The 18,222-nt window shown below is 60.7% G+C and overlaps 1 protein-coding gene across 1 annotated transcript; it reads right to left on the reverse strand.

Annotated features, from left to right (window-relative positions):
• Positions 1-791: 791 nt before the first annotated feature.
• On the reverse strand, positions 792-15,093 carry SLC4A9 (solute carrier family 4 member 9; the record flags this gene model as incomplete). The annotated part of the gene is made up of 20 exons (XM_082006346.1): positions 792-1,061; positions 1,495-1,668; positions 2,525-2,593; positions 5,044-5,116; positions 5,351-5,529; positions 5,729-5,890; positions 6,500-6,613; positions 6,753-6,935; positions 7,025-7,080; positions 7,748-8,019; positions 8,134-8,267; positions 8,562-8,880; positions 8,959-9,075; positions 9,674-9,828; positions 10,116-10,203; positions 12,032-12,189; positions 12,266-12,327; positions 12,465-12,614; positions 12,828-12,988; positions 14,825-15,093. The coding sequence occupies 20 exons, from the start codon at positions 15,091-15,093 to the stop codon at positions 861-863; spliced, it is 3,096 nt and encodes a 1,031-aa protein (XP_081862472.1). The 3' UTR covers positions 792-860.
• Positions 15,094-18,222: the final 3,129 nt, after the last annotated feature.

Here is an 18,222-nt window from a genome sequence, read left to right on the forward strand (position 1 = left end):
CTCACAACGCACGGCGTCTGGCGCCGCTCGATTGGCTCCTGCCGTGCCCCGGACCCCCCTCCCCTTCGAGCCAGTCTGAAGGCCTCCGTCAGCGCAAGAGATCATCACACGCCCGCCTGTTCCGAGCGTCGATTGGAGCCGGGCGCTGCCTATCGAGCTGAATGGCCCACCCCCTCCCTTTCCTCCCTCCCGTCCCGAGCACGGGTCGCCATAGGCTGGGCGCACTATCACTCTGCTCCCCTTGCCTGTCCTCTCGCCGTGACGACACTGGCGCGGCCACGTGGCCTCTGTCAGCGCCGCCGGTCGGGCTCGGGGGCAGGCGGGGGGCGGGGTGCGCGCAGGCGCCGTGCATTACCACACGCACCGGCAAGGGTGGGGCGGGCGGCGGGTAACGGGCAAGGCCGCAGGTAGAAGTGGTGTAGGGTGCGGCGGGGGTCCCGGAAAGGCTGCGTCGGGCGGCGGCGGGTTCCCCGTCCCTGGCTGGGTTCAGAGCCGGTCGGGACGGGGCCTTGCGCAGCCCGGCCTGCTGGGAGACGTCCCTGCCCGCGGCAGGGCTCGGCCCGGCTGGGCCGTGAGGTCCCTTCCGACCCAGGCCACGCTGAGGCTCGATGGTGCCCGCCGGCCGGCTGCCCCCAACCCCGGCCTCCTCTGCCCCTGGCCTTGCCCTGCGTTCCAGCTGCGATCCTAGTTCACGGAGATGTTGATTTCTGGTCCTTGGTGATGCACCAGCTCAGACTGGAGGGAGAAGTAAGAGAGGGTGAGGCTGGCAGCGCCCCCACCCTTGTGCCCACTGTGCCACCAGCTGCGGCCCCACCAAGCAGCTCAGTCCCAACCCGGCTTAGCCTTAGCTCAGGCCAGGCCTAGCCCCCACGCTGAAGGAGCGTAGTGCCCAGGACACCACCTACCTCCTCGCCATTGCTTTCCTCTTCCTTCTGCTTCCTGGGCTGTTTCCCCTCTGCGTCCTTCCTGGCCGTTTCAGGCAGGAGGTTGTCCAGCCAGCTCAGGTCATGCAAGGAGAAGACACGCTCCAGCCCTTTCCGGATCCCCACCAGCGCCAGCAGCTGGGGCCAGGGCAAAGCATGGGTCAGCATCACACAGCGCTTGGGGCTGGGGGCCAGGGAACAGGCAGCGTGGTCCCTATCACACCCCCTCCATCCCCCTGGTAAATGCCAGGGAGGTGACATGTCACGTCTCTGCTTGGCCCTGGGGATCATACCTGCACAACATCTGCAAAAGCAGTGAGCCCCGCCAGCCTCAACCCGGGAGGTGAATGCTGGTGGCAAAGCCATGTTGCGGCCCTGCAGGACCCCACCAGCCCTCGGGGGTCAGAGCACCCATGTACAGCACCTGCCAGGGCATGCACCCCCACCCAGGGCAGTGCCGGCGTCCCTTGCCTAAGGTGAGCACCAGGGCTCCAGCAATGCTCAGGGCACGTGTGGGCAGCACCCAGCCCAGCAGCACAGCAGTGCCACCCGATTAAAAGGGATGTCATACCATCACTGGGAAAATAATAGCAGCCATGGTGGACTTGAGGACCCAGAGCAGGGCCAGGCACAGCAGCTGGATGACGGTGAAGAGGTGCACCCGGCGCAGGGGCACGTGGCGCAGGTAGGCAAGGTCTGGCTGGTGCTTGGCTGGCATCAGGAGCAGCCGCACGCGGTCTGTGAGCTGTAGCAAGAGGACAGCATATGGGTCGCACACCTCTAGCTTTCAGGCAGCTCTCCCCAACCTCCCTGTTGGGACCCGAGGCTGGCAGGATGGGTTTTTGCCATTGTTTTTGCAGTTCAGCCCTCCTGCCATCTGCACTGGCTGACAGAGTGATGCCTGGGCAGGTGAGTTTGCATGCAAGACCAGGGGTCCTGGTACCACCATAATCCCAGGCCAGGGGAGCACTTTCCAGGCAGAAAGGACTCAAGCTGGTCTTAAAAGGTTAATTGAGAGATAACAACCCCTTGACTCGCCTCCCTGCGTGCAAGAAACTGCTGCTGCCTGAGAGCAGAGCACACCCCGCCATTGCCCAAGCAGAGGGAGCGGGGGAGGGGGTGTCCAGAGCAGGGTAATTGCAAGGAAAATATACTGTTTAGAGGGAAAAAAAGTGGAGTGGGGATTTCCCCCCACCGTGGGTTTCTCAGGAGAGGAACAGAGCTGGCACATCAGTAGCAATGCCAGGACCAAAAGACCAGCAGGTCCCAGCTCTGCCTGCAGCTCCCAGATGGGGATGTCCCTGCAACTTTGAGAGCAAGTCTGGGTTATCCACTGGTCCCACCACTACTCCCAAACCACCTGATCCATCAATGCAGAAGTCTTTAGTGCTCCTCAGCATCCCAGACACCTCCCTTTCCCTTTCCTTTGCCCTAGAAAGGTCCCTCTGTCCCTCCTTGTCCTGGGCCTGGTAGGGGACAGACACATGCACATCATGCAACGCTAAAATCCAGGCTCTGCTGTGCAGTGAGAGCTGGTATTGAGCAAAACCCCTCTCTGCAAAACAACCCCTACCAGCACACCCAGCGCAGCACCCACTCACCTGGATGCTGTTCAGTGCTGTCACTCCCATGTGCAGAAAGACCCCGTACAGTACCGGCATTGGGATGTGCTGCAAAACAGCAGGGCGAGGGGTCGGCAGGGTGCAATTCTCCAAGGGGGCTGCACTCGCTGAGTGTCCTCTCCTGTATAAAAGCCTGCACACATGGCTGCAGCATTTGCTTCCTTCATTTCTAACAGCCCAGTTTAATTTCATGGCTTTTTCTTATCTTATGGCTTCAAGGGCTTTAAAGCCTGGACATGCTCCCGGCCTACATTGTTCCTGCAGGGACATTGCAGTCTTCAGAGAGGAGAAACATGCACCAAGTTCCTTGCCCTGTTTTCCAGCACATGGTGGGAACAATCCAGGCTGGAGATGGCGAACACAATGCCAAGCCACTTGGAGACATGGCTTATGGCTCAGGATCTATAAATACTGGGGGGTGTCCTGCCTCCCCAGCACACCACTTTCCTTTTTACCTCCTCCTCTGCAACCATAAACTGGCTCTTGCTCTCTGTGTTGCTCAGCGTGGTTTGGTTTTCTCCCAAGCCCAGGCAGGCAAGGACAGAGACAAGGGTCACTTGCTGCTCCCCATGGATTCCATCAGGGACACAGGGACCGCCCAGGCCTGGGTCAGCTTCCCCAGAATCACCAAGGGCCATTTAAGAGGAAGTATGATCCACACGCCCGAGGTGGGAGATAACTACTAGCAGTCCTGCATCTGCCACAGGTGTGGCAGTGGCGATTATGAGGAGAGATGGGTCCTTGCAAGAAGGAACAAGCCAGACTCATCCTGGGGCTGGGGAGGCAAGAAGAATTGCCCTGGGGCCTCTCAAAGCCCACAGACACCCCTCACTGCCCTGTATCTCTCCACCCACTGCAAAGGGAGATGGAGGAGCAGGCAGACTTGGTCTCTGGTTTCTCCAATATAAGATCACAGAAGGGTTTGGGTTGGAAGGGACCTTTGCAGACCATCCAGTGCAACACCCCCTGTTCTGGGGTGTTGGGACATCTTCCACTGGAAGGGACATCTTCCACTGAATCAGGCTGCTCAGAGCCCCGTCCAGCCTGACCTTGAACACTTCCAGGGATGGGCCATCCACAACTCTTCTGGGCAACCTGTCCCAGTGTCTTGCCACCCTCACCATAAAACATTTCTTCCTTATGTCCAATCTAGCCCCTGACTCTTGCAGTTTGAAACCATTGCCCCCTGTCCCGTCACTACAGGCCCTGGAGAAAGTCTCTCTGTCTTTCTTATCAGTCCCCTTTAAGTCCTGTCCGGCTACAGTAAGGTCTCCCCGGAACCTTCTCTTCTCCAGGCTGAAAGCCCCCCAGCTCTCTCAGCCTCTCCCCATAGCAGAGCTGTCCCTGGACATTTCGGTGGCCTCTTCTGGCCCTGCTCTCACAGGTCCACGTCTGTCTTGTGCCAGGGACCCCAGAGCTGGATGCAGTGCCCCAGGGGATCTCACCAGAGTGGAGCAGGGAGGGAGCATTCCCTCCTCGCCCTGCTGGCCACGCTGCTGGTGATGCAGCCCAGGAGACGCTTGGCTATCTGGGCTGTGAGTGCACATGGCCAGCTCATGTCCCATCTGTCACCCACCATTACCCCCCAGTCCTTCTCAGGAGGGTTGCTCTCAATCCATTCATCCTCCATGCTGTATTGATACCAGAGGTTGCACCCACCCAGCTGCAGGACTTTGCACTTGGCCTTATTGAACCTCATGAGGTTCACACAGGCCCATGTCCTCCAAGGTCCCTCTGGGTGGAATACCTTCCCTCAGGTGTGTGAACCATACCACTCAGCTTAGTGTCATCTGCAAATGTGCTGAGGGTGCACTTGATGCCACTGGCTATGTCCTTGATGAAGATACTAAGTAGTACTGATCCCAGTAGAGTCCCTTGAGAGACACCACTCATTACTGCTTTCCACTTGGATATCGAGCCGTTGACTGTAACTCTTTGGATGCCAATTCCTGATCTATCTAACAGTCCATCCATCAATCCCATACCTTTCCAGTTTGGAGGTAAGAATGTTGTGAGGGACCGTATCAAAGGCCTTACAAGGCCATCCTCAGGGGTGAATACAGAGGTGGAGAAAAAGGGACCTCCTGCCGGCCCACACACAATCCAGGTGTGGCCAAGGTATGCTGCAGGGGCTCTGCCTAATGTGGCAGCAGCGGCAGGTGAGAGCCAACACCAGCCAGGCTCAGCCTCCCATATGGAGGTGTGGAGGGTAGTGGTGGGGTGTGTTTGGGGACCACAGAGCCCAATGCCCACAGGGAGGCTGGCTAGCTGATGCAAGGAGCAGCGCGCTGGTGTGCCGGCCATCCTGTGGTGCTCAAGCCAAACCCGTTGCCCAGCCCCTTCTCATGCAGGGCACAGCTCCCTACCTGCCAGCCAAGCTTCCCATGATGGATCAATGGGATGAGGGACGGCAGGGTTAGGAAACACCCAGCTTTTCAGGATATGGTCAACCCCCCCACCTTAGAAAAGAGGCCAAACCCAGCAACCAGGCTCCTTACCCTGAGAATGGGTGCCATGAAGACAGAGACCCCTGTCAGGATGAAGACAGCCAGGCCGGTCAGCCTCTGCTCCCTGCGGGTGGCAGTGCAGGTGTCACGGGTGCCCTGAGATCCCTTGGGAGCTCGCAGCCCCCACCTGCCCTCCTGGCCCCCAAGGTCTCTGCTCTTTTCAGCTTTGATGGCCATGAGGACCAGTGGCATCCCCAGGGAGATAAAAGCAGCCCCAAAGCCAGGTCTGCCGGCCAGCATGGGCTCAACAGCCATGGGCAGGGTGTCCCCCAGAGCGGGATCAGGACTCATTGTGTACCTGATGCCCAGAAACTCAGGGTGCTCGCCAGGGGCTGAGGTTTCGCTCTCCTTCCTCAGGCTCTCCATGTGTGCTAGGGAGATGACAGTGGCTGAGACATACCAGGGGAGGCCGGTGATGGAGGTGACAACCATCAGGAGGGAGACACAGAGGAGGTCCAGGTGAAAGCCTGCTCCTTTCTGCAACAGGAGAGGCAGTGGACCTGGGGGCGAGCCGTGTCCCTGGCAGCATCAGGGGGGCAGCAGTGGGGTCCGCCCACCTTGCTGGCCAGTTCAGGGTGCTACTCTCCCCTGGCTGCCCCCCTGGTCCATGGGGTGCAGCCAGGACCTGGGTCCTCCCCATTGGCTGGGTCCTGCCCATCCCCTGTCTCCCGCTCACCTGCAGCTTGTACTCCCTGCGGTTAAGGATGACAGCTGTGATCTGCTGGTCCATGAAAATGAGGATGGTGACGAGGATGGCAGGCACCACGGACACCAGGCAGACCCACCATGGGTTGGCTCCAAAGGGGAAGACGATCCATCCCCGTGCTGGGTTCGTGGGCTGCAGAGATCAGAAAGGGTCACGGCAGCCGCCGCCTGTCTGGAGTGTCTGTGGTGCAGCTGGGTGATGGGACCAGCCCCAGGTGCCCAGACTGGGGAGAGGAAGAGCATCCTCTCTCATCCTGAGGACATTCCTGGGCAGCGTGACCCATCAGCCCCTCATGACGACACACTGGCTGTGGTGGAGCACAGGGTTGCTCCTGGGCCCTGCAAGCCAGGAGTCAGGCACGTGCCCCTGGGAGCGGGTGGAAGAGGTGGTATTGGGTGTTGATAATGGAAAGCCCAAGGAGGTGGTGGCGAGCACAGGCTGCTCTGAGGTGCTGCCGGTCCCGCTCCACACCCAGGGCGGGGAGCCCAAGTCCAGACTTGAGCTTGTGGCTCTTGCTCCAGTGTGAGCTGTACCGTGACATGGTTAGTCCAGGACCGAGCCAGGCTATTTACAGAGCATGGGATTGGCTGTGGTTCAACCCCTTCTTGTTTGCAGGGGCACAGCCCACATCCCTATAGGGATGGACCCAGGAGTGGGAAGGACAGCAGCAGCATGGCAGGATGGCTACTGTGGGGGCCACAGACCCACTCCCTGACAGTATCATGCCCACCCCACCAGCACCTTCAGCTCGCTGGGGACGAGGAGCTTGGGGGTCTCCAGGCCCAGGGCGGCATCAATGGTGCAGGAGGCGAGGATGGCCAGGATGATGGCAAAGTCGCTCACCAGCTTCCGCACCTGCAAATGGAGAGGGCTTGGCCTGGCTGGCCAGGGTTGGGGGCTGCCCCAGGAGCAACCCTGGGTCACAGTACACGGAGCCATCCCTGGGCCACTGGGACAGGAGGCCATGCTGCCGGAGTGGCCAAAGGATGCTCACCCCTGCCGGGAAGTAGCGGCTGCTCCTGAAGTGCTTGAGCACGGTGCAGGAGAGGAGGGTGCCCCCGAAGAGCAGGAAGGAAATGAGGGTGACATCAGGCACATACTGGCAGCTGGTCCCCACGAGGTGCCCACCTCGACCCAGGCACTGGCTCTTGCTCAGTGCGGCTGGGGCAGTGGGAGGCTGCGGGGACAGGGCAGGCAGTGAGGAGGGGTCACACACGGACACTTGAGGCCCACCCTCGCCTGCCCACCCGGGAGCAGGGGCTGTACCTGCCAGGGAGCCAGGGGTGAGGGGAACGGCGTGTCATTCCCTGCAGAGCTGTGACCTGCAAGGGGACAGTGGGGTCAGGGTGCCAGCACCATGGGGACACTCCATCAGGGATGACTAGGACCGTGCTGCCATCAGGGCGGTTTCCCAGCCTCTTCCCAGGGGCTCAGTGTGCTGGATGGGGCCCCCCGAGATCCCTGAGGCCCCGGCACTGGCTGATGCCCAGGGAGCACCAAGGGGGGATGCCCCTGCGAAGGGCTTGGCTGAAGCACCAGCCACTCAGCGGCATCATCGGCCCCACAGCTGATGCTTTTGGTACACGGTGTGGGTCCCATTTGCAGGATCAGCATGGACGCATCTTCAGGCTCTGGGAAATGCCCAGAAACAGACCGGGCTAGAAACAGCAGTGCAAACCCATCCAGGTGCCCACCTCCAGCCCTGGGCATCCCCCATCCCGGAGCCATAGGACCCAGACCAAGGCTCTCCTTCCTCCCAGCGCTGCCCTGCCTGATGCCTGGGCAGTGCTGGGAGGCAGGGATGGATGGACAGACAGCATGGAGGAGAGTGGAGGAAGGTGCCAATGTGGTCAGGCAGGCAAGGATGGGATTGAGCAGCCTCCTCCTCCTCCAGTGCCTTCCCCCATCTAGCCGGTCGACAGGGTCCCAGTGGGGTCCCAGGGTGGCAGCCCCCTGCTCCCCACCAGCCCCGCAGCTGCTTGGGCTCACTGGGGCTGGACAAGTTGCAGATGCAGCTGTAGGAGGTGACGTTGTCCAGCCGGTACTGCCAGTTGATGGGGAAGGTGTCCGCCAGGCTCAGCATCTTCTTCAGGGAGTCATAGATGAATATCAAGCTGATGAGGGCACAGAAGCCTTCCTCGGTGAAGCGGGTGAAGTACTGCACCAGGTGGCTGGCCTCAGTGGCCACCAAGACCACACCAAAAAAGGCCACCCAGAGCCCAATCCAGAGGCGAAACTCCAGGTAATCCAGCCTGTGGTCCCTGGCGGGAAGTGTGATCCAAAGCCTCAACAATGACACCCGCCTGGTGTGCTGGTGGCCCGTGCGCTATCCAGGGGACAGTGGCCTGAGGAACCGTCCCTGGCAGGGTACTCACTGGCTGAAGGAGAAGAGAAGACGCTCGAAAACCAGCACGGGGCCGGTGCTGCTCAGGATGGTCAGGGGCTGGCCAGAAAAGAGGCAGAAGATGGAGCCGGCAAAGGCCGTGCCCAGGAAGCTCTCCAGAACCCCCTGAAACGCAGGGGAAGGGTGCCAGGCATCAGGCACGTGGCAAGAACAGGGAGCCCAGGTCTGTCCCCTGCAGCGGCACAGCTGCAGGCAGCTGCCTGCACCTCCCTGCGCTGCAGGGTGCAGGGTCAGCTCTCGGGAACCGCAGAGGCTGGGGAAGGACGCAGGATTTGGGTGATGCTCCAGGATGACCTGGGGACACTGCTGGCTCCCCAGGCACCGGTGGGAGGTGGGCACCCAGGAGACCCGTGGGCTGGGCCGAGTGGGGTTGTTGCAGCATCCCGCAGCCGCACCAACCTGCATGTTGGCGGTCGCATCCCCCAGCATGCCCCCGAAGGTGATGGCGTTGGTGACTGTCGCCAGGTAGATGTAGAGCACTGCTGAGAGGCACTGTGGGTGGAGGGCATCGTAGAAGTCGCTGCCGTACCATGGCGCCTTTCTCCGGATGTCTTGCAGCAGCCCGCCGAAAAGCCTGGGGCAGCAGAGAGATCCCAGAGCAGCCGCCCGAGCAGGCCCCCAGCCGGCCATCATCCCCTGAGAGAGCCGCAAGGCAGGGGACAGTCCCTTCCCCAGGAGACACCAGCCCAGTGTGGTTTGGATGTGGTGGCCCCATGTGCTGGGGAAAGCCAGCACCCTGCCTGAAATTTGGCATCCCGCTGCACCTCCTGCCACCCTCGTCCTTCCAAGCACCCACCTGCCTGTCCTCTCCAGCTCCTCCCTGGAGCGCAGGTGCCCCAGGCTGGCTCTCTCCCCAGCTGCTGCCATGTCCCCATTGCCATGGGACTGCCGATCCAGTGGGTGCACAGTGGTCCTGTGGCAGATCAGAGCCCTGAAGACCCGGCTGCGTCTAGGGGATGCTATGAGGGGACAGGGAGGATGGAGAGGGGACAGAGGAGCAAGCAAGGCTGGGGGGACCTCATTTATCCCCTGATAATGAGGAGGAGAAAGATCAGGAGGAGGAGGAGGAGAGATGGCAGGGTTGGACTGGCTGATCTTCAAAGGTCTGTTCCAACCCAACCATGAAGTCCTCCAGCAAGCCCTGGAGCCTGCCCTAGTGGGATTGTTTTTTGTGGAGAAGCCGGGCAGATCCAGAGTTGTCCTGCTCAGAGGATGAGTTTCATATCCGAGTGCTGAAACCTGGCGTTGCCAGCAGCTCCTGCCTGAGGGGCATGTGGGGCGGTTTTGCCATCCTGTGCCAAGTAGGACAGCAGAACTAACAGCAGCGGGAACCAGAGCTGTGGTCATTAGCTGGAGCTGCAGAGGGGCTTGGCTGGGAGGACCTCTCTGGCAAAGGCTGGCTCCTGGGTGGCCTCATGCCCATGGAGACTTCAATGTCGCAGGCAGAGGTCTCCACCTGGGACCCTGCAGAGGGCCTGGCAGAGGCTGCAGGTGTCCTCCCTCCAGCCTACCTCCTGTGAGGAGACAGCAGACAGCTCGGAGGAGGAATTCGGGCACTGGGGTCCCATTTCCCAGGAGGAAGCACAGTCAGCTCATCCAGGAATGCCTCCATCCCTGCGATGAGATCCTCTCGGTGCTCAGCCTGCCAGGCAACCCTTTGGAAGAACTGCAGGAAGATGCTGTGGTTTAGCCACCAGCCTGCGTTCAGCCACTCAGAGCCTTCCTCCCAGTCTGCAGCCATCACCAAGAAAGGCACCCATCCACCTCAGTGCAACAGTGCACCTACATCCTACAGACCCACCCCAAACCTTTGTTTTCTTATCCTGGGCAAGGGAGGCCACCAGCTCGCCCCATCCTCTGCCTCCCCTGCTGCAGCCTGCGGAGGAGAGGAGTGTCCTCAGCCTAGGCCTCATCCCAGGCCCATCCCACCCATGGGTGCTGCACCAGGCTCACCTCATCTGCCAGCAGCGTGGCCATGGCCCTGCCAACCTCGTGGTAGGCTTTCACTTTGGCTCGGGGACCCAGCAGAATGAAGAGGAACCTGTGGGAGAGATGGCACATCTCCTGAGAAGCCCTCTCCTCGCCGGGGGATGTTTCTCCTGGGGGAGATCATGGTGCTGTGGGGATGCTGGGGACAGTGGCTGGGCAGACTTGGGGGGCTGCTGCCACCCTAAGCGGGGGCTCGGGGGTAGGAGACAAGCCACGTGTCTGCTACCCACTGCATGGAAACCGAATGGGAGACCATTGGGCACCAGGACCCCAACTGGATCACAGGGTCTGCAGAAACCCAGGCTGGGGCTGGGGGGGCGGCTCTTTGAGGCAAAGAAGGAGTTATCCTTGGCTGGGGATGTCTGTGGGGTTATGCTCTCAGCTGGGGGTGTCTATGGGGTCAGGCTCTGGCACTGGGCTGTCTGTGGGGTTGAGCTCCAGGATGGGGCTCTCTGTGGGTTCAAGGTCTTGACTGGGGTGGTCTTTGGGGTCATGCTCATGGGAATGTTGCTCACAGACAGGATGCAGGAGCATTAGCATTTGGAAGAAGAGCTTGCGAGCTGCACAGGCAGTAGATTTGATAGGACTACGGGGACACAGGAGGAGACTGGAAAGAGAGGTCAGCGTCCTTGAAGAAATATGGCTAAAATCCCACTCCTGAGAGGGTGCTGCAAAATAATAAGGTCTCCAGAGGGACAGCCCATCCAAATATTTAACCAAGCCCTCCATTCCTTCCCAAAACTGGAAAAAATGGTTATGGTCGTGGTACCCCGAGGCTGCGGAGCACTTCCAAGTGATCATACCCCAAGCAAACCTCCAAAGAGAGAGTAGGGAAACTCCTCCGACAGCATGAGCAGGGCTGAAGGTGGCTCAGTAGAACCTGCTGCAGCCCTGACATGGGGCATCAGTGCTGGAGGCCTCCTGGAGCCTGGTCCAAGGGGTGGGGAGGTGACAGTAACCACCTGGGATTGCTTTCAACCAGACATCTTCATCAAGGTAATGGGAAAACCTTAAGATTCTAGAGATGGACCTGGGTGGGAGATAGCCCTGAGATGGTGGCTGTGCCCACGGGACAGTCTGGGGCAGCCAACCAAGGGGATGGCACCACAGGCAAAAGGATGGGTAGGGACAAGCTCTCCTTCCCTTCCAGTTTGGGGGAGGAAAATACAGGGCAAGGGGTTGTCACGTGCCCCTCGAGACCCACGGGGGCTCCCCGGGACCTGCCACCCATCTCCCACCAAGGAGAGAGCAGGAGGTGGATGGATGCCCTGCTCCACACAGCTCCTGGAGGACGGGTGCTCTGGGCAGAGTGACCAGGAGGTGGCGATGTCCCTCCTGATCTCCGCGTGCCTCCTCCGCACACTCCCTAAGGAAGCTCCCGGCTCAAGGGGCACACTGACCATTTCCCCTCACAGCTTCAGATGATGCTTTCCTCAGCCATGGAGAAACACCTCCTGCCCTGCTCCTTTCCCCCTACACGAACCGTGCTGCAAGAGCCACCCCACCACTCAGGAGGGCAAGAGGCTTCTGCAAACCTGCATCCTTTCCCAGCCACAAGCCCCCATGCTCCTGGGCAGTAAGCAGAGAGCATCTAGACCCTCCTAAGGAGGAGAGTGAATGCAGAGCCCAGGTGGGGATAACCCAGGGGACATCCCCCCACCCAGCTGCCCAACAGATGTTCCACTCTCAGCCCATCTCAGGATGTTCCCAAGGAGCTGGGAAAACCAGGAGGGGAAGCAGTGAGCCAGGGTTCTGGGACTGCATGTGGCATCAGGTGCCATACTCTTTGCTGTTGCCAAGCAAAGCCTTGTTCTCTGCAGGAGGGAGAAGGGAGACGGGGACAAAGAGGGACACAGGGACATCGGCCATGCTCCGTTTACCTGCTGGGGAGAGCGACTTCAGCCAGCGAGCCGAGGGACACCCCTCGCCTGAGGCGGATGAAGGCAGTAAAGGGCTTCTCCAGGAATTCAACTTCACCGACAGCAATGTGGGCTGCTTCGGCCCCTGGCGGGACCTTCTTCTTAAATTGGTTTCTCAGCTGTAAGGAAGGGGATGCAGCAGCTGGGCACTCAGGATGCAGCAGCTGCTCTCATCCCAGCTCTGTCCTGCCCTACCTGCTCCTTAAGAGGTGTTTTGGAGAGCTGGGCTCTGGGCTCAAACCATCTTTTGGAATTCCCTGCAAAGAAAGGGAGCAAGCAGCAAAATATGTATGCAAGTGAGCAGCCGGTATGGGTATTGCCCCAGCCTGGTGGCAGCAGAGGGATGCCTGGTGGGACAGCCATGTTGCCACCCATGGCCAAGCACCATGCCTACCTCGGCAGGGAGAAAGGCCAAGCTCGGTGAGGTGCTGCAGGCGGGATTTAGTGGGCTGGTGCCGCGGCTGGCAGAGCAGGAGGGCTGCCAGGCGCTCCCTCAGCTCGGGCTGCAGCTCTGCTTCCTCAGGCTGCCCAGAAAGTGCCTTGTCTGCAACAGGGATGGGGACAGCCCTGAGTTCCCCTGGTTCACTGCCCAGTGCAGGGCTGTCAAGGGGAAAGCCCACTTTGATGGAGCAGCAGACAGCCACCCCAGGTACCTGGCTACCATGCATCAGTGCTTTCATGTAGGGACCTCCTGGTGGCCTGGTCCCTCTCTGGTGACCAGCCCATCCCAGGACGTGATTTTGCATTCCCCACGTACCGATTATTTCCTTGAAACAGGGGGCATCCAGATCCAGGAGCATCGTCCCCTTCTGCAGGCACGTCCTCAGCTGGAAGAGGCTGTGCAGGGGGAGGACTGGGACGTGGGGTGCACTCCAGCGCTCCCCACCATCCTCCACCTTCTCCTCAAACTTTATCCACCTGCCCGGGGAGATGTGTGGGGTCAGTGGCAGGGTAGTCCTGTGCACTGTGCCAGGCAGCAGGACCTGGAGCTTGGGTCCATCTCTGAGATTGGCATGGGGCTGGGACAGGCAGGGAGGGGTTTGGGGGTCTCAGAGGGGGCTGCAGTGGGCTCGAGGAGCAGGGAGCAGGTGGGAATCCTCAGCAGTCACGGCCCCATTCCTTCTGACTGACACCTTGCTTCAATCTCCTGATCATGGGGATTTCACCAGTCAAGGGATCACAGAAGGGTTTGGGTTAGAAGGGAGCTTCTCAGACCATCCAGTGCAGCCCCCCCTTCTCTGGGCAGGGACATCTTCCACTGAATCAGGCTGCTCAGAGCCCAGTCCAGCCTGACCTTGAACACTTCCAGGGATGGGCCATCCACAACTCTTCTGGGCAACCTGTCCCAGTGTCTTGCCACCCTCACCATAAAACATTTCTTCCTTATGTCCAATCTAGCCCCTGACTCTTGCAGTTTGAAACCATTGCCCCCTGTCCCGTCACTACAGGCCCTGGAGAAAGTCTCTCTGTCTTTCTTATCAGTCCCCTTTAAGTCCTGTCCGGCTACAGTAAGGTCTCCCCGGAACCTTCTCTTCTCCAGGCTGAAAGCCCCCCAGCTCTCTCAGCCTCTCCCCATAGCAGAGCTGTCCCTGGACATTTCGGTGGCCTCTTCTGGCCCTGCTCTCACAGGTCCACGTCTGTCTTGTGCCAGGGACCCCAGAGCTGGATGCAGTGCCCCAGGGGATCTCACCAGAGTGGAGCAGGGAGGGAGCATTCCCTCCTCGCCCTGCTGGCCACGCTGCTGGTGATGCAGCCCAGGAGATGCTTGGCTTTCTGGGCTGTGAGTGCACATGGCCAGCTCATGTCCCATCTGTCACCCACCATTACCCCCCAGTCCTTCTCTACTGAGCTTCTCCCAACCCACCTGTCCCCAGGCTGGGCTGGGACTGGGGGTTGCCCTGCCGTTAGCAGTGCTTGGTTGAGTCAAAAGAGAAGTATCTTGAGCTGTTTGACACGCTCAGGCCATACCAAATGTTTTAATGCCGGGCATAGACAGAGCTTCCCTTTGTTCCCATGGGTGGGCGTGCTGCTGTGGGGTGTCTCCGTGTGCTGCCTGGGGAGAGCGTGCCCCAGCAGAGCAGGCTCCTGCCAATGGGCAGCCATGCCGGGGAGAAGAGGGCTGGGTGCTGGAGAGTGCCATCACAGCCACAGCCCGGTGGCTTTGCCCCTCCTCAGACCTTCCAACCCCTGTGGCAGACCCATTGCTGCCCCTAGACCCCGTGGCCCATGTCCCTGTGCCCCTGCCGAGTTGCGGAGGGGTGGTGTGGGGCATGGGGACATCCCAGACACATTCCTGCCCTGCACCAGCACCCAGCTGGCCCTGGCTCATCTCTGTTGGGCCTCATCATCCCCATCCAAGCCTGCCCTGACCTACCCTCCTGGTCACCCCCTGAGATGTGACAGGCAGCCAGATCTGGGGAGCATCAAAGCACCATCCCAGTCCCAGTGCAGCCACTGGAGCATTGGTGAGGCAGCAAAGGCAGGAGCAGAAGCAAGGGTGCTGTGCTCGTGCAGGGTCACTGCCTGTGCCCTACCTGACACCCTGCCCTCTCCCATGAAACGAGTCACCCTAAGCTGGGCAGCAGCAGTGCGGGCACTGGCGGGCGCAGAGAGCAGTGAGCAGCCCTGCTTTGGGGATGAGCTTGAGGAACCGCCAGCATTGGGAGGTGCTGTGGGCTCCATCAGAGCTGGGCTTTCAAAGGCTGGGCTTCCCAAAGTGTCGCCAGGCAGCTTGGCCATTGCAGGTGTGCCTACCTGGCCGTCTCTTTCCACTCCAGCCCTGCTGGGGTGCTGAGGAGCTGGTTGAGCTGGATGAAGAGCAGCGGGCAGCTGGTGTCCCCCCACTCCTCCTGCTGCAGAGTGGCACTGGCTCGCTTGGCCACTGGGGCGTTGCTGGAGGGGAAGATGCTGCAGCCGAAAGCCCGGTAGGTAGTTTTGGGGTTGCTCGTCTCTGGTCTGGTCTGTGAGCAGGCGTCTGCCACCTGGAGAGCCATGCCAGATGTCCCAGGCATGTGGGCTTGCATGGCCACCAGCACCAGCAGCCACAGGCATGGGCTTGCCTCCGGAGCTGCCGGCACTTGCAGGATCCCACTCATCCCATACCTTATAAAAGCTGCGAACCAGTTTAAACTGGCTACAAACCAATACACAGGAGCTGAGCCCAAAACAACAGTATCAAAACACTGGGGCCAGCCCAGCAGGTCCTAGCGTGACAGGCTCCTGCCAACCCCAGCTGCTCATGTGGGACGGAGACCAGGGGACCCCAATGCCTCCTTCTAGTGACCCGTGTGGAGAAAGCTGCACTGGTGCTCTCGGTGGAGCACCATGTCCCCAAGCCCTCCCACACCCCGCAAGACTTTGGCAAGGGGACGGCAAGGCCAAGCCCGGATAGCTGGCAGCAGCGTCGGTGCCTGTGCCCACGGCAGGAGGGGTGACACGGTCCCATGGCAGCTCTTCCCAGGAAAGGGGATGTGGGGACGTGCGCTGGGGAAGGATGTGTCACCACTGAGGAAATCCAGAGTGGGGCAAGAGGGGGCTGCTGGTTGCAGGGCTCACGGCTGCAGCCATCCCGGTGTGTGGAGGGCATCCATGTGGGCTGTGACAGGCGAGCGGATGTTGCAGCATGTGTGGGGAGGAAGGATGTGGGCACAGCCGCATCACCCTGCCGGGCACGGGGAGATGGCATGGCCAGCGTGGTGCTTGCTCTGCCTGCGACATGCCCACCACCGCTGTCACCGGGCTTTGCTCCCTTGGCTCCATGCAAACAAACAGGCGGGTTGTGTGCAGTGCAAACATGGCAGCAGGCAGCACAAACACACAGCCAGCACAGGCAGGCTGTGCTGGAACCCACCGGACCCAGGCAGGATTCAGCCCCAGGCAGGATTCAGCCCCAGGAGCAGCCCAGTGCAGGGCCAGGTGCCACCACGGCCGAAGTCATGTTTCGGGGGAGTGCGGGTGGGCGCGCGCCAGTCCCTGGAGTGCTGGTACCTGCCCCACAGCAGATGGGCCGGCAGCTGGGGCAGAGAAGTTGCTGGTGCTGGCTCTGGCCCCAAGGGCAGGGGGGCACCCCTCCCAATCAACCCCACTATCCTGAAGTACAGCCAAACATCCCCCGTGCCCTTCCCTGACCCCGTAGCTGACCGCCAGGGCTCCTCCCTGTCCCACAACCAGCTCCACTCCAGCACCAGCCACTGCACAAGGGGGCTGGCCTCATCCTGCCCCCCTTTAGCGCATGCAGGAGGGCTGAAGGCCACAGTCTGCGGCGTGGCGGCAATGAAGCCACCCCGGTGCACCCCGGGTGCCGAGGCATCTCCTGGCCCTGCAGCATTGGGCTCGGCTTAGGCCAGCCTGGGCTCCTTGGAGACCCCCAGCTCCTCCAGGAGAGGTGTGGGGTGGCAACAGGGTGGTGGCAGGGGTAGAGGAACCCGGGGAGGGGTCGGGGCTGGGGTCAACGCCCAGATCCTGCTTCCCCAAGGATGCAGGAGGGAGGGAGCCTGCCCTGAGCAGGGGGGCTGCACGCTGGGTGGTCACATGGCTTGGGGGGGTTGCATGGCATGGGGAGGGGTCACAGGGCATGGGGGGGGCACAGTGTCTGGGGCTTACACAGTGTGATGGGGGTCACACCCTGGGTGGGCCTGTCTGGCCAGACATCCCCAGCTCTGCCATGCTGGCCCTCCCCCAGCTTTGGGGCTGCTATGGGTGCCCCCATCCCAGCCCCCCTTGTTCGTGTGGAGGCCTGGGGACTTTGGAGGCCTTGCTGGGCTGCCCTGCGCCTCTGCCCTGCCCTGTGCCCCATCCTCGTGTCCCCAAACCGCTGTTACAGTGCTGCCCAGGGCCACCCTCCCAGGGGACCGACACTGCCCATGGGGCTGAATCCTACCACCTGCTTCTCCTGCAGCCTTTGCCCCCCAGCTGCACTTCCTGTGCCCCCCGAGCTCTGCTGCCTGTGACCCCCCCAGCCGTGCTCCCCGTGCTCCCCGAGCTGTGCTGCCTGTGCCTGCCAGGCTGTTTGCTCTGCCATACCAGAGTGTGCCCAAGGTGTGGGGAGGGTTCTCTTGGCTGGGATGGGGACCATGGTGAAACCCCCAGCAGCAGAACCCATGGATGAGGAGAGAACCCGGGGGTCTCCCTCCCCCTCCTGTGGGGACGTCCCCCAGTACGGGGTGGTGAGTGGCCAGCAGCAGGGTGCAGGCAGGGAGGCTGTGGGTGGCTCAGAGGGTGAGCAGGGGCTGTGGGAGGCAGGGGCAAGGGAGGCTGTGGCAGGCAAAGCAGAACAGGCAGCAGAAGGCAGTAAGGCAGAGGCAGGGAGACAGGCAGCAAGAGGCAGTGGGAGGCAGGGAGGCAAGCAGCAGGAGGTAGGCAGGAACCACAGAATCACTAGGTTGGAAAGGACCTTCAAGATCATCAAGTCCAACCATTAATCCAGCGCCACCATGTTCCCTAAACCACGTCCTGAAGTGCCACATCCACACGTTTTTTGAACATTTCCAGAGGTGGTGACTTCACCACCTCCCTGGGCAGCCTGTTCCAATACCTGACCACCCTCTCAGTGAAGAAATTTTTCCTAATATCCAATCTAAACCTCCCCTGGCACAACTTGAGGCCATTTCCTCTTGTCCTATCACTAGTTACTTGGGAGAAGAGACCAACACCCTCGTCGCCACAACCCCCTTTCAGGTAGTTATAGAGAGCGACAAGGTCTCCCCTCAGCCTCCTCTTCTCCAGACTGAACAACCCCAGTTCCCTCAGCCGCTCCTCATAAGACTTGTGCTCCAGCCCCCTCACCAGCTTCGTTGCCCTTCTCTGGACATGCTCCAGCACCTCAATGTCCTTCTTGTAGTGAGGGGCCCAAAACTGAACACAGTATTCAAGGTGCGGCCTCACCAGTGCCAAGTACAGGGGCACAATCACTTCCCTACTCCTACTGGCCACACTATTCCTGATACAGGCCAGGACGCTGTTGGCCTTCTTGGCCACCTGGGCACACTGCCGGCTCATGTTCAGCCGGCTGTCAACCAGCACCCCCAGGTCCCTTTCCGCTGGGCTGCTCTCCAGCCACTCCTCCCCAAGCCTGTAGCATTGCATGGGGTTGTTGTGACTGAAGTGCAGGACCCTGCACTTGGCCTTATTAAACCTCATACAGTTGACCTCTG

Source organism: Phaethon aethereus (assembly GCF_964289735.1).
Source record: "Phaethon aethereus genome assembly, chromosome: 14".
Classification (NCBI taxonomy): domain Eukaryota; kingdom Metazoa; phylum Chordata; class Aves; order Phaethontiformes; family Phaethontidae; genus Phaethon; species Phaethon aethereus.